Here is a 16,439-nt window from a genome sequence, read left to right on the forward strand (position 1 = left end):
TCCTCCTCACGCTTCCTCTTACTCTCTTCAGAGTTCTTGAGCAATCTTAACCTGACCGCATCCAAGGTGAGGGATAGAGATAGATCAGCAACTGATCTAAAAGTAGCAGGTCTCGAAGCCTTAACACTGGCTTTGATTTCTGGGGCTAATCCCCCAATGAAGCGAGCAATCCTTTTGGGTTCTGGTGTCACAAGGTAAGGGACCAATCTGGACATGGTGTTGAAGCTGGTGAGGTAAGCTTGACAATCTAAATTCTGCATCACCAATGATAAGAAATCCGATTCAATCCTTTCCACCTCATGCTGTGGACAATAGTTCTCCTTAATGAGAACAACAAACTGCTCCCATGACATATTGTAGAGCGGGATCTTCCCAGCAGCTTGAATGAGAGACTTCCACCATGCCAGTGCCTCTCCCTTGAATGATTGGGATACATACTTCACTATATCCCTTTCAGCACAACCGCTGATTTCAACTACAGTGTCCATTTCATCTAACCAAGTCATACAATCAATTGCTCCTTTTTCCCCAGTGAAATCCCAGGGTTTGCAGGATACAAAGTACTTATAAGTACAAGACTTGGTACGTGGCTCATCATCGAACACTATCCTCTTATGTGGAACACTGTGTTGGTTTGAGGAATGCTCAACATCCTCTTTCTTAGGTTCATCTTTCTTAGAGGGTGGTTTGCTATGAGCTTTTGAATGAGTCTTACTAACAGACTTAGAATGGGATACCGAAGAAGTTCTACTATACGTCTCACTAACCTCCTTGAATTGCTCCTTTACAGCTTTAGACACAGCTGTATCAATCAGTGTACGGAGCTCGCCTTTGGTTATATTAACCCTATCATCATCGCGGCTTTCCAAAGAATGACTGTTTACTTCCTCCGACCTTGCCATGTAGCTTTAATTGCTACATAAAATTAAATAAAGTCGAGGTTATACGGAAGTTTACACAGTTTTATCGTTTTAAACGATTTATTAACCATGGTTTTTAATACACCTTTTAGTTAATTATTCAGGATAACCCTAAATTATATAATAGCACAAAAGGCCTAGTCACGCAGACAGATTTAATTATTAAACCAGTATTTTATAGAATCGAGGTATTAAGGTTTGAATCAAAGTTCATTTCCTTTTCTTGACAGGGAGTTGCAGGCTACCACTGTCTTTAGTCCCAGAGGACGTTAATTATAGCCCGTGGGCACTTCATCCTTAAGGGATGATTATATAAATAAGGGAATTTAGAACAAACCCTTTTTAATAATGACTTATGTGATTTTATCGAATCACACTTCATCAAGCATATTAACATGCTTTCTGATGTTAACAAGGCTTTGAATCTTTTGAACAGGTCATACCATCTTGGCCATGTCTGAAATGACAATTAGGCTAGGCTTTACCTTTAAGATTCTTTTAACATTAAGCGCAGAGCAATCCTAATTTGAGATGTTAGCAAGGATCTGAATCTAATTGAGGAACTACCATCTTGGCCCTGTCTTAAGGTGACACATGGCTAGGTCTTGTCCTTTTAGATTTTGCCATTTTATCATAATGGTAGATCTTATAAAAAGGAATGATATTATAATAGAAATGGTTGCCCTAAATGGGACTTCTAACCGATACGACTTGCCCATGCAAGGGCTAATCAGAAAATAACAAAGGAAACAAAATATAACGAATTAGGATTAGTCCTATGTTCTTGTCTAGACTCAAGAATGTGCAATTGTGTAACTGAGATTAAACACAAAGGGCTAGTGTTTAATTCACTCAGTGTTGGCTCTGATACCAACCTGTCACACCCCTATTTTCCACGTGTCACCGGTGGGCCCGGTGGGGAGTATCGTGACGTCATTGATATCATCATAGTCAAACAACACAACATATAAATGCACAACGGAAGCAAAAGATATAGATTCATTTCAACTGAATAAATTGTAACGTTTAAATATCACAAAACAGTCGAAACAGATCCACAGGCGGATCAAATAAAAAGGAAAATTGTTCAACAGACTTTGACATCTAAAGCTTGCGAGACTTGAGTACTGATGCCTGGAGTAGCCAGCCTATTACGTCTAGTACCTGCACTTAGCCTTTTTGGAAAATACGTCAGTTTGCACTGGTAAATACAACTTAACTGACTCATTTTGAAAAGAGTTTGAAAATTGATTTAAATGCACTTCGGCCAAAATATTTTATAACTTGGGACAATTATTCAAAATAATCTTGTATACAGTTTTACTCATTTGTCGTCCATTAGGGCCGGTTTGTAGGGGCCGGACTTAAGTTAACTGACACGCCACAGGTATAATGCCCACAAGGTCGATTCCTTATAGTGGGATACCAGTTTTTACATAATGCAACTGTCAGGTGTACGCCTACACCCCGTGCTTAGGTCGTGGCCATTTCATGAATGATGCCAAGGATATCCGGGACATGGTCATTTAACCCCCAAGGGCCATACACCAAATAATACATATCAAACAGGTTATGTAAATACATCAATCACAATACGATTTAAATGACTACATACACCCGACCAAGCGGTACTTTTATGGTACCGTATCCCAAGCCCGTATAGGGAAAATAAGTTAAGGGTATTTACCTGAGCTGAATATAAATTCAATCCCAGCCGTATATCAAATCAGAAAGTACAGATAGCTTTTACTGGGCTCCTAATCTGGAGCGAAGGTTTTTAATAACCTATTAGAATCCTAACGGGTCTTTAATTAAGCTTAGACTTAGACCGGTTAGTTTTCAAAAGGAATACACGGTTCAAACGCATGATGAAGCGAAGACCGGTTTCGAATGTGGTTTTGACCCAACAAGCTTGAATACTTGTTTAATATGGGTAACTTAATCACATTCTGAATATTGAGACAAAAACGATTTGGTTTGACCCGTTTCGGCTTATATATGCAAACTAGTCACATAGGCCGATCCGAACGCGAAACATGCGTAACGGGTTACCATAAGAGTCATGAACATGTTCCATAAGTTAATATGCCTTTGATATGTTGTGATATCAGTAGGATATCTTCCATTATGCCCAAAACGAGTTTAAAACCAATTTATGCCCCGTAGGGGTATTTTGGTCATTTTAAAGGTTATAAAAGAGGTTAAATAGCAGTCTGAGTTATAGGTCTGATTAAATCAGTAAAAATACTTAATTTATTAAGTTTTATCAGTAGGGTATAATCTATAGGTGAAATTTATCATTTCTAACCATACTATGCTCCGAAGGGGCATTTTGGTAATTTCACATAGGCTTGAAAGGTCAAAACTAGAATTCTGAGTTCAAGACTTTTTCTTACTGCTAAAGTACGAAAGTTTACTTAAAACATCAGTAGGTATCAAGTCTTATACACCTAAAATGGTTTTAATACATACTACGCGCTTGAAACGCGTAAAAACGCTTAAAATGGCGACTTGAGCTATTTCCGGGTTCTTAAAGGGAAGCTGATATTTTTATTATTCCAGAAGGCTCAAAATACTTTATTTATCATATTATACTAATAGAAAAAGATTTGGTATCAAAAGGTTGAGTAAAACTCATTTTATGGCTTAAAGGGTAAAACCGACAACTACCGAATTAAGCTTAGAACTCTGGGTTATGATCAGCCTAAAAATAAATAAAAATCCTTAAAAATCCCAAAATATTATATTACATCAGTGGGTAATAAGTTTGGTATTAAAAATTGGGTTTAGATAGGCTATATGTTAACCATACGGTAAATTTACCGAAAAGCTTCTTAATTACGCTAATGAGCATATCTCCTAATCTAGACCTCAAACTGATGTGAAATTTTATGGACATGCTTATAGATCAGTAATAAAGGTTTTAGTCCTTTCACATCTTCAAAAATCTTGTTTTAACATTAAAGGGCATTATGGTCACATTTAGGCATTATGGAAACATGCGATGGTCTTTAATTCTAAAGAACCAAGTAGTATAACTTTGGGAGGTTATACTCTCATATAACATGATCACAAAGGACCCTAAGGCATAAATAAACTCAAGCTAATTCGGGTCAGAACTGAAAGTCAAGGCAAAGGTCAAACTTTGCGACTTTCGGTTGCGAACCGAGCCTATACTTAGAATTGTCGGGTTGAATCATGCTTAGACATGTTCAACTAATATTTACCAAGTCATTAAATGACAAAACTGATTTTTATAACTTTTATATCATTAGTTATGAATTTTATTTAAACTAACCCATTTGACTTTAATTTGACCCGACAATTAAACTAAGTAAACGTGGTAATTAGGAGGTGCCCTTTAGAGGGTTAAATACCTACCTAATTACGATCACGTAGCCATGTTTGACGCGAACAATGGCTCAACCGATTAAAAGTCAAAGTGTTTATCGATAACGCTTGACTTTTTGGTTTAAACGCTAAACAAATAACTAAGCATGAAAGGAATCACTTACAAAAGTCCAAAGGACTTGAAAGTGGTTCTCAAGAAGCTCAAGACCCTCAAAGAATGCAGAGAAATCAGAGAGCAATTCAGAAATGAGAAGAAGTGCAAGTGAAACCCAAAATCTAAGGGGTATATATAGGTTTTCGAGAGCCGTTAGGATCGTTCATCGATAATCGTGCTTCAATCTCAGCCCTACACTTCATACCCATGGTTTACAAAACGATGGGCAGCCCCTAGATTCGAATATGAGAGTGTGAGAGCAAAACCAAAGCTGATTTCAAAAATCTGGTTGCTGGCACCTCTATACGGACCGTAAGGTCCTTCATACGGTCCGTAAGGGCCTTGGCTGCACATGGGAACTTTCAACAAAAGACAGTTTTGGCCCATGCACTCCCAAATGTCATTTTCAACACATTTGTGGCCCGTTAAACCATTTTTAAGGCTCTACAATGATGCCTAAGAATAGGGAACATGAAACATGCTCAAAAATATGCCGGATGTCGGTTCGTTTGGTCGTACGGTCCCGTTGTTTGGCTAATTACGACGAAACACGGACGAACGCTAAAAACGATCCAAATTACGCGACGAATGGAATTTTATCAATCCAAACACTAAAATAAATTATTTTAGTGCTTACATAAATTTTTGGGTGTCCGTGGATATTCAGAATGCAAGATATGCGTGAAAATGCAAACTTGTGCACTTTTTGACACTTTTAGTCCCTGCATGACATAAAAGTTTATTTTTGCGCACCAAACACCTCTAAGCCTATATCTAAGCTATATTAAGGTTAAATTGAGTATTATAAACTCATGATCATATTCCGGAAGGTCCGATACCTTACGAATTGACATACTTTTGCAGTTTGACGCTTTTAACCCCTCGCATACGAATATTGTCATAACTTTCTCATACTTCATCGAAACCTTGTGAAATTTTTATCACACATTCATGTGAGTATAATTAACCATTACAAAGCTTTGGGTTTGCTAAAAGATCACTCAGAGGTATACTTTAAACATGTTGACACATTTAGCCCCTGTAGTTTGTAATTCCTCACTTTCTTTCACAATTAGCTTCGTATGATCCATGATTTATTCGTTTAAGGGCATAAACATCATGTAGAGTTATTGAAAGATATATTTACTCATTGTTAACATTTTGAATCCTTTTACGCACATAGATTTCTTGTTTGTCAACTTTAGTCCTTCTAAATCAATCATTTGCACGTTTTAAGTCCATGACACGTGTCGATACATTATTGGACATGAATTTTCGAGGTGTTACAGTGATGCGTTTCGGTAAGAAAGGCAAACTAAGCCCGAGATACATAGGACCTTTCGAGGTTATCGAACGTGTCGGGTCAGTTGCCTATAAGTTAAACTTACCGGAGGAGCTCAACGGAATTCACAATGTGTTCCACATCTGCAATCTAAAGAAGTGCTTCACTGATGAATCATTGGTGATACCACATACAGATGTGCATATAGATGAGAGCTTAAAATTTGTGGAAAAACCTTTGTCGATTGAAGATCGACAGGTAAAGAAGCTTCGAAGGAAGCATGTACCTATTGTTAAGGTCAAACGGGATGCCCGTAGAGGTCCCGAATTCACGTGGGAGGTTGAAGCCACGATGAAAGAAAAATACCCTTATTTATTTCAGTAAATCTCGGGTCGAAAAGGGCACCCTCTGATTCCCATTTCACAAATGGTCCAGTGGTTTGTTGAATCAAAGGTAGTTATATGTTGGTAATCATGTGGGCTTTAAACCCCTAAAAGGGCACCCTCTGATTCCCATTCTAACTAGTCCGAATGTCGAGTCAAACGTGCTTAGAAAAAGTCAACAGAAATGCCATTTTACGATTTAATGCATAATCAGTAATGTAGATGATGTGTAACCTGTTTAAACACTCATAAAACATGATAATAAGTATATTAACTAGTCTGAGCTTGTTTGACCCGACCATTTACTGTTTTGACCCGGTTCGGAGCCGAAAGTCGCAAAGCTTTGACTTTTGCATTGACTTCAGTTCTGACCCGTTAAAGTATGATTTAGATATGCCTTAGGACTCTCTTAGGACCAGGTTACATGATGGTATAACCCTCTGTGACCGGTTCGTTGTTTGTCCGAGTCTTTTACACATTTCCGTCAAATGCTTAAAAGTTGACCGTAACGCCCTTTTTAATTTAAAACGAGAATTTCGGACATGTGAAAGAACCATAACCTTGGTTACTGATTTCTAAGCATGTCTCTAAAATTTCACGTCAATCCGAGGTCCAGAATAGGGGTTATGCTAAATAGCGCAAATTACGGAAACTTTGTAATTAAATAGCGCAATTAGCATAACGCCTATCTAAACCCAGATTTCGACACCAAACCTTTTACACACTGATGTAAAATAATATTTTGGGATTTTTAAAGACTTTTAAATCATTTTTAACCTGCTCATAACCTGCGGTTATGGCAACGGTTCGGTAAATACCGAATATATACCGTTTTCGGCCATAACTTGAGTTCTACAAGGTCTTTTGACCCGATTCCAGTTGCTACTGATTTTAAATAATAAATAAAGTGTTTTAGACTTTATAAATTGTTCGGGAAACTCAGATTTCCTGTAGAACTCAGAAACCTCTTTTATAATCTTTAAAAAGACCGAAATACCCCTACGGGGCATAATATGAACTTAAACTCGTTACGGGCATTACGGAAGGTATCCTACTGATACCCCAACCTCTTTAAAGTATATTGACTTAAGAAACCAGTGTAGGACTCTTACAGTTACCCGTTGCGCCTTTTGCGCGCACGGTTCGGCTTATGTAACTAGTTTACATAAACTAGCCGAAACGGGTCAAACCATATTGTTTTGACCCCAAAATCCAGAGTGTGGTTATTAAACCCATACAAAACATGTATTCAAACTTGTTGGGTCCAAACCACATTCCATTCACGGTTTTCGCCTTTCACGCGACTAAACCGTAACTATCCTGTGAAACTGACCGGTCTAAGCTACGGCTAAGTTAAAGACCCGTTAGGATTCTAATAGGTTATTTTTAAACCTCTGTTCCAGAATAGGAGACCAGTAAAAGCTATCTGCAATTTATTTCGATTAAGGATTTATACTTGCAAAGGTAAATACTTTTAACTTATTTTCTGTTATACGGGCTTGGGTTACGGTATATAGTATACCGCTTGATCGGGCATCAAGTTCTCCACCGCTTGAGTGGGTAATTGAATAAATTTGATCGGCTCGTTTAAACAGTCTTGTTACTTAAAAGCCTTTGGGGGGTTAATGACCATGTCCCGGATATCCTTGGCATCATTTTATGAAATGGCCACGACCTAAGCGCGGAGTGTAGGTGTACACTCGTCAGTGCATAAATAGTCGCTGTGGTGTGTCTATTGATCTTTAACCTGGACTTGATCCGGGCTACTGAACGCATAAGGAACATGTAATTCGTTCACAAGATTATATATTTAAATAATTCTCCCGAGTTATAAAAGAGTTTGTGCCTTGTGCATTCAAATCAGTTTTAATAAACATTTTTCAAAAGTGTCGGTTGAATGTATTTACCAGTGTAAACTGACGTATATTCCCAAAAAGACTAAATGCAGGTACTATGCGTAATTGGCTGGATATTCTCCTTAGCATCATAAAGAGTCTCGCAAGCTTAAGATGCCTTTGTCTGTTGAACAAAACTTATATTTTTATTTGATCCCCTGTGGATACATTTTCGACTATTCGTAATACTTTGATATTGCAAACAATGGTTGAAATATAATTATCTTTATGCTTCCGCTGTGCATTCATATATTGTGTGGTTTGACTATATTGTTGCCAACTACGTCACGGTAATCCCCCACCGGGCCCAACGGTGAGATACGTGGAAATCGGGGTGTGACAGAGAAATATTATTCTTACTAACTCCCTTCAATTCCACTACCTTATTACCAACCTTGAACTGCATAGTGAGGTTTTTGAAATTCCAAACAATGTCATTAAGTGACTGCAACCATTGTATTCCTAACACCATGTCATAATTTTCCAGGGGCAGAAGTAAGACATCTGTCTTGAACCACACTCCTTGCATGAGCCACTGGAAATCTTGGCATAATTGATTACAATCCAGTTCCTTCCCATTGGCTACTAGTACTTTCATCACATGTACTTCTTTAGTAAAACAGTTCATTCTTAATGCCAATTTGGAATTTGACAAAATTATGAGTAGAACCAGAATCAATCAAAATCTGGATCTGTCTAGTACCTACAGTACCAACCACTCTCATAGTTGAATATGAGCTCACACCAGTCATGGCATAAACAGACAGTTGTGCTGCATTTTCCAGGTCTTCCACCACTTCCTCTTCAATATTACCCCCCATTTCATCATCACCATGTATTTCCAATATGTACAAATGTTTAAATTTGCAGTTATGAGTGGGTGAGTACTTCTCATTACACCAAAAACACTCTCCCTTTGCTCTCTTTTCTTCAGCTATCTTAGCAGGAACCTTCTTAACATTTTTGAGCATCTTATTGTTTGGAGGTGTAGGTAATAAGGCCAAATTATTATTAGTGGTGGCAAAATTCTTGGTGTTAGTATTAACACTTCCTTTACTACTTGTAGGATTCACAGATTGATTCAAAATGGATTTCTTCATATCTTTTTCTCCAAACAGGGTTGTGTAAACTACAGTTTGTTGTTTGGCCATAGGAATAGCATCTCTCATGGTTCTTGGTTTAAAAATCTTGACTAAACATCTAATTTCAGGTTTTAACCCCCCAAGATACAAACTAGCAGCGTATTCATCATTCAATTTGACTCTATTAAGCAAAGAATCAAACTCTTTAGTATATTCAGATAGAGAACCTATTTGATTAAGATTTTTGAGTTCTTCCATAGCATCCTCAGACAACCTTTCAGAAAATCTTGTAATAGCTGACCTGGAATACTCCTCCCATGGAATATCCTCCACATCTCTATCTTGGCTATCTACAAATCCTTGATGCCACTCCAAAGCTGCACCCTCTAAATTGATGACAACATAATGAACCTTTGCATTTTCAGGGGTTTTATCAATTGTGAAGAAGTGGTTGCACCTTATAATCCAACCTTCAACTTCATCCCCATTGAATTTTAGAAAATCCAACCTAGCAGTGCGAACCAATCTCTGTTCTTGATGGTTAATGATTCTTTCATTGCCCAATTTGTTATTGATTTCAGCCATTTGATTGACTAACGAGGTTACACTGATTTGCAATAACCTAATGGCTTCTGAATTTTGGTCTAAAATTGCCTGCTGATTCTCAATCACTGTTGCATTGGTTTGAGCTAATTTTTCTAATTTGTCCATTTCTTGCTGACGAGTAAGCATATACACAATTAGGTCAAAATTGAAACCGGAAAGAACAGTTCCAAGAATCGAATCGACATAATCAAATTGAAGGTATTGATCGAACAAGGACCAATTACTGAATCGAATTGAACGGATTGGATGTCTGATTGAACAATTTTAAGCGAATTTGAACAAGTGGGAATGATTTTTGAACGGAATTTTTGATCGGAACGAGTAATTGTGAACGGAATCTGAGCTTCCGATGAGGATCGTTAGCTCTGATACCAATGTTACGATAAGAAATTGAGAAGAATCGTAGAAGAGGGAAACAGTCAATTCATTATTGCTACTCCAACAACTGATTACAACTAACATATAACAACCACAACTGCTAACTAACTGATCTACCTATTGACCCTCTAACTTTCACACATTTACGGAACTGACCCATACTATAGTTTTTACTACTTTGACATTTTAGTCCCTCATTTATTGAATTACAACAATTAGTACGTAACAATTCTCCAACGCAAATAGCCAATGATTTCGTAGGTACCGCCCAAGCTACAACATAACCGACACCAACAATACTAAGCCATGATTTCCCTTTTTCTGTTTTATAACCTTGTTGAAGTTACAATGTTACATTATAACCAACAGCAACGATACTTAGAGGGTGTTTGGGATTACGTTTTGAAGTGATTATTTGATTATTGCGTTTGTAAAACATAAATAATCTAAAAAAGTGTTTGGATGAAAAAGTGATTATATGCCTCCAAAACGCAGTTTTGGAGAAGCATGTACCTATATGCTTTTCCAAAACGCAACGCAAAATCTATTTTGAAAATACAACATCAAACACCCGCTAAGTCGTATCAAAATATTTGTTAAATTGTTCTCATATAAATTCCCAAATAAAAATCCTTTGAATTGAATGAAACAAATCAAAGTCGTATCATTATCACATACACAAATTATTCTCATTTATTCAACATTGAGCAACCATATCCTTTTATACCCCACCACCATCCCCGTAATCACATGAAACACCAAGTTGTCTTCCACTCCATGCTCTAGACACCATCTTTTTATCGAACCAAATCATCAAGATCTTCAATTCTTTATTACCCTCTTCAAGATCTGTAAGATTCTTATTCACTTCGATCTGCTTTTCTTGTCATCGACAACTTAATCGAATCAACCCAATTAATATCTTTTATCTGATTTAGAACTATACCCTGTTCGGAGCTTGGCTAATTATGCTGTTAATTTGTACAAGATCTTAAAGATGTTAATCTATGATCATGATTTCTCTTTAGTTGTTTGTGTTGAAGTAGTAGTAGAATGTTCTAAAAGTTTAGATCTTGACCAACTTTTTTGCTGCCTATAAGGTGTTTGATGAAATGCTTAGTGTTAGATTGCTTATCATCTTACTTTATGAGTTTATGTCCATTGCTTATAATCTAAAGGACTTCATTTTTGTTTGATTTGTCATGTATATATCAAAGATCATAGCTTTAGGTGACACCATTTTGATTTTTGTAATAGATATTGCAGTTTAATCATGGCATCTAAAGGTAATCCTGGAGACAATAGAACCAGGAGATCGTTTTCGATATTTATAGTGGTTGGTTTATGTTGCTTCTTTTATCTACTTGGTGCATGGCAAAAAAGCGGTTTCGGTAAGGGCGACAGCATAGCTCAAGAAGTAACAAAAAGCGCTGATTGTAGCGTTCTTTCGAATCTTAATGTCGAGACTCACCATGGTAACGGAATGAAGAAAACCAACGATTCACCTGAAAATAAGGTTTTCCAACCTTGTGATGACCGTTTTGTTGATTATACGCCCTGTCATGATCAAATGCGTGCAATGACTTTCCCTAGAGAAAACATGAATTACAGGGAAAGACATTGTCCTCCCGAAAACGAGAAATTACACTGTCTTATTCCCGCACCGAAAGGGTATGTGACGCCGTTTCCATGGCCCAAAAGCCGTGATTATGTCCCCTTTGCAAATGCACCGTATAAAAGCTTGACAGTTGAAAAGGCGATTCAAAACTGGATCCAATATGAAGGCGATGTTTTTAGGTTTCCCGGTGGTGGTACACAGTTTCCTCATGGGGCAGATGCATATATCGATCAACTGGCTTCTGTTATCCCAATTAAGAATGGAATGGTTAGAACGGCATTGGACACTGGATGTGGTGTAAGTTGACTTTCTTTTCGTTTATCTATCTGTTTGTTAGGCTTGTAAACGAACCGGACGTTCATGAACTATTCGGTGGGAAGTTCGTTTATGTTTGTTTATTTTAATAAACGCACGAACATGAACAATTTTTTTGTTCATTTAATTAAACGAACAAACATGAACACACGTTTTTTTCGTTCATTTATGTTCATGAATGTTCGTTTAAATTTTAATAAATACATAAGTAGTTACAGTTATATGAATATAAACGTTAAACGGGATTTCTAACTACTTATATAAAAATAGCTATTAGTAATTGGGCTTTCGAATTGAACCTATCGTAACTAATCACTAATTTATATAAAGGAAACTACTTTATGTTCGTTTATGTTTGGTCAGTTATGTTCATTAAATTATGTTCGTATAAGTTTATTTGTTTATGTTCGTTTAGGTTTTAAATGAACGAACATAAACGGACATGAACATGCTCATTTTCTTAATAAACGGACATGAACAAAAAATTGTGTTCGATTATATGTTCGTGTTCGGTTAAAATTAAATGAACAAACACGAACAGACCCGTGTTCGTGTTCGTTCGGTTCCTTTACAGGCCTAATGTTTGTTATTGTTTTTTAGTGTGTTAAATTTACATTCATATAGGTTGCAAGTTGGGGTGCGTATTTGTTTAAAAGAAACGTGATTGCCATGTCATTTGCACCAAGAGACTCCCATGAAGCACAAGTCCAATTTGCTCTCGAAAGAGGTGTTCCCGCAATCATTGGCGTTCTCGGAACTATAAAGCTTCCGTACCCTTCTAGATCTTTCGACATGGCTCATTGTTCACGCTGCTTGATACCATGGGGCGGAAATAGTAACGTCTTTATCTTAGATAATGGTATTAAAGACTTGTACTATAAACTATAAATAACTAAAATATGATTCTTTTTGTTAGGTGGAAAGTACATGATGGAAGTTGATAGAGTCTTGCGACCCGGGGGCTATTGGGTTCTTTCCGGTCCACCGATTAATTGGCGGGCTAATTATAAATCATGGCAGCGCCCGAAAGACGAACTTGAAGAAGAACAGAGGAATATTGAAGAAACCGCTAAACTTCTATGTTGGGAGAAAAAATATGAAAAAGGCGAAACCGCAATTTGGAGGAAACGAGTAAATAAATCCTATTGTCAAGAACGCGATTCTCGTGTAACCATGTGTAAATCCACAAATCCCGATGATGTCTGGTATGTAATCTGATACTAAGTTCATGTTTTCGACCTTAAATAAATGAGTAACGTTCAAATGCCCATGTGCCCGTAGGTACAAGGAGATGGAAGCTTGTGTGACACCGTATCCCGAGACAGACAATGCAGACGATGTTTCTGGCGGTGAATTAAAACCGTTTCCCGAAAGATTAAATGATGTTCCACCTAGGGTTAGTAGTGGGTCGGTTCCTGGAACCACGGTTGAGTTATTCCAAGAAGACAATAAGTTATGGCAGAAACATCTGAATGCTTACAAAAGGGTGAATAAGATCATTGACTCAGGGCGTTATCGTAATATCATGGATATGAATGCGGGTCTTGGCAGTTTTGCTGCTGCAATCGAGTCTTCAAAATCATGGGTTATGAACGTGATGCCAACGATAGCTAAAAAGGACACTCTTGGTGTGATTTTTGAGCGCGGTTTAATCGGCATTTACCATGACTGGTAATATCTTGAAATCTTTTTACTTAGGCCATGTGTAGTCATAAAGCCCTTTTGTGGGCGTTATGCGACACGTGTCGTGCCACGTCACACAGGGGCTTTATGGGGCGTTATGTCACTAGAGCCCGTAGTCATAAAGCCCCTACCTCATCATAACCAAAGTGTAAAATGCAGGGACCAAAGTGTAAAATGCAGGGACCAAAGTGTTTTAATGCAGGGACCAAAGTGTAAAATGCAGGGACCAAAGTGGAAAATGGAAACAATCAAAACGCCGTGAAAAAACTCGCGCCCTCCCCCCATTTTCATTTATAGCGCCCTCATAAAGCCCCCCGTAATGGTGTTCAAGGGCCTTATGGGGCTTTATGAGGTGAGATGGCGCCCCACTACACAAGGCCTTATAGTTGTTAAACTTAAAGTTTTCCCCTTAATACCCTTTATCTTGCTTTAGGTGTGAAGCCTTCTCGACGTACCCGAGGACGTATGATCTAATACACGCGAACGGTCTTTTCAGCTTGTACAAAGACAAGTAAGTTATTTATACATCAAAGTTTCTTATGTCGTAAAAATCAACTTTTTCGTATCTAAATGAAGACATGCATGTAGGTGTAGTTATGAAGACATTCTTATAGAAATGGATAGAATTTTACGGCCTGAGGGTACCGTAATAATACGTGACAGTGAGAAAGAAATTATGAAGGTGAAAAGCATTGTTTCTGGAATGCGATGGAGCACGAAGATGGTGGATCATGAAGATGGTCCACTTGTTCCTGAGAAGATACTGTTTGCCGTTAAACAGTATTGGGTTGCGGGTGAAAACAACTCAACGTCTTCTAGATGATCGTGGAAGATAACAATGAAGGGTGCAACATGTGTAAGATAGTGTTGTTTTAATCTTAATTAGTTGTGCCGAAATACTTGATTTAGTTTGAGCTTTAGTGGTGACTGGTGAGTTTAGTATAAAGTTGATCCAAGAGTTTTTGAAGACCATAGTTGTCCTGTGTATTTTACTCTCTTATAAGTTATATAAACTCTTCAACAGTTTTGATTTTACTCATTATAAATGTTAGACATGGTTGCAGTTATTCCTTCTCTTTCCTCAGTTCGAAACACCCCCCAAAGTTGTTTAGTGCAGGAGATTAGCTTGACCACTTAACCACTTGAGTTTTCATCTTTCTTCTTTAGAACGATGACACACATACTCTCTAAGTCTACACCACCTAAAATCAACGGAAATACCATTAATGAGGTTTGACCCTCACCGCTTGGTTGAGAGGAATTCACCAATATCAGTTAGCCGAAGGACTCTTGTAGAGTTTTAATCTTTCTATTTCTCAACCAGTGTATTAATTTTAGGCATTATCTTTATTTTAGTCCTCATTTGGCATATTATTTGGCCTACAAATTTATAAAATCATCACCCCAACATAATAATAAAAATTATAAAACTAACAATAAATCACTTCGATAAATCATTATTTAAAATAAATATCCTAACTGGATTGACACATGTTACATACAAACAAACATTTATAGCTTCTTGACATGAATAAAAACTAATCATTGTTTGTATGGCATGGTTGACCTTGTGAGTTGTGACACAAGTCTTAACTAATATCAAAGCGCTATTGTAGTGTTTTAGGGTGAAAGGGGTGGGAGCGGTGAAGCAAGCGGCAAACGGTTTTACCGCAAGGGAACACCGTTGCCACGGGCAAGTCACCGCGCGGTGATGATTGTATCGGTGACTACTCACCGCACCTTCACTTGACCGTTTAGAGAATTATAGCCTTGGAATTGGTAGGTGGGCAACGGCTTTGTAGCCGTTTTTATATAAAAAAAATTAATTTCATATTTTTACACTATATAAACCCAACCCAATTTAAACCAAATTCTCATCAACCCATTTTCTCATTTCTCCAAAACTAATCTCTACCCTATTTTATAAAATGGCGGAAGAAATACCATTGTTTTTTCCACCCGATAGCAGTGACGACGAGTTAGCTTCAACCGATAGTAGCATAATTTTTTTTTTTTCCAAAATCTCATCGAGCAAGCTGAACTACAAGACATGGGCACATCTAGCAAGAAACATTTTGTTCGTCGTGATCGTGAGAGTGGCCACGAAACCCTTATGGCGGATTATTAAATGTAATTTTAATTATTTTTAATTTAATGTAATGTTTTTTTTTAAATTTATTGTACTTTTATTTTGTTAAAAATATGTTTTATTTATTAATTAATAGTTTATAAAAAAGGAAAAAAAGATGGTTTACCTCTACCAAGAGTGGTGACCACCCCTTATGTTTTTGGATAAGATGAGACTTACGCTCTGTTCCCGAGTTTAAGTTAAGGGGAGAAAAGAAATGATTCTCTCATTTTCTTTTCTCTTCTCTCCGTTTCTTTCCAAATTGGAAAGATTAAATTTAGGCAAAAAACCTCTCATTTTCTCTTCTCTTCTCTCCTTTAATGAAACTCTCGAACACAACTAAAAATTATTTCCTTCCAAATCATTTCTTTTCTCTCATTTAATGAAACTCAGGAACACAGTGTTAAAGAGGATAGTTGACATGACAATAGATGATTGAGTGGGTGTAAAGTTTACCCCTTCCTATAAGATGATCACCCCTTTCACCCTTACCCTTACTTAAGCCCCTTTCACCCTTAAGCTTAGTTCCAGAGAATATAATAAATAGTTGATGATGGATGGTGCGAGAAGAGATTGATATTAATATGACTACGAGTCTACCACGTTTCTAGAGAAAACATCATACATGTCAATAGACTCATATA

The 16,439-nt window shown here is 37.3% G+C and overlaps 1 protein-coding gene across 2 annotated transcripts; it reads left to right on the forward strand.

Moving 5' to 3' along the window:
- Nucleotides 1–10,692: 10,692 nt before the first annotated feature.
- On the forward strand, nucleotides 10,693–14,734 carry LOC110879692 (probable methyltransferase PMT2). 2 transcript variants are annotated; one of them, XM_022128204.2, is made up of 7 exons: nucleotides 10,693–10,902; nucleotides 11,318–11,966; nucleotides 12,609–12,819; nucleotides 12,901–13,189; nucleotides 13,266–13,655; nucleotides 14,101–14,178; nucleotides 14,256–14,706. In XM_022128204.2, exons 2-7 carry the CDS (start codon nucleotides 11,325–11,327, stop codon nucleotides 14,488–14,490), a joined length of 1,845 nt encoding a protein of 614 aa, XP_021983896.1. In that variant the 5' UTR covers nucleotides 10,693–10,902; nucleotides 11,318–11,324; the 3' UTR covers nucleotides 14,491–14,706. The 2 variants fall into 2 exon arrangements, with proteins under 2 accessions (XP_021983896.1, XP_021983895.1); XM_022128203.2 differs by having other exon boundaries at nucleotides 10,731–10,902; nucleotides 11,309–11,966; nucleotides 14,256–14,734.
- The last annotated feature ends 1,705 nt before the right edge of the window (nucleotides 14,735–16,439 follow it).

This window comes from Helianthus annuus, chromosome 9 (genome assembly GCF_002127325.2).
Source record: "Helianthus annuus cultivar XRQ/B chromosome 9, HanXRQr2.0-SUNRISE, whole genome shotgun sequence".
NCBI lineage: Eukaryota > Viridiplantae > Streptophyta > Magnoliopsida > Asterales > Asteraceae > Helianthus > Helianthus annuus.

Coding starts and splice junctions, on each gene's coding strand:
- LOC110879692 (XM_022128204.2), top strand. CDS start 11,325: ATGGCATCTAAAGGTAATCCTGGAGACAATAGAACCAGGAGATCGTTT. Junction 12,820..12,900: donor GATACCATGGGGCGGAAATA/GTAACGTCTTTA, acceptor TCTTTTTGTTAG/GTGGAAAGTACATGATGGAA. Junction 14,179..14,255: donor TTCAGCTTGTACAAAGACAA/GTAAGTTATTTA, acceptor ACATGCATGTAG/GTGTAGTTATGAAGACATTC.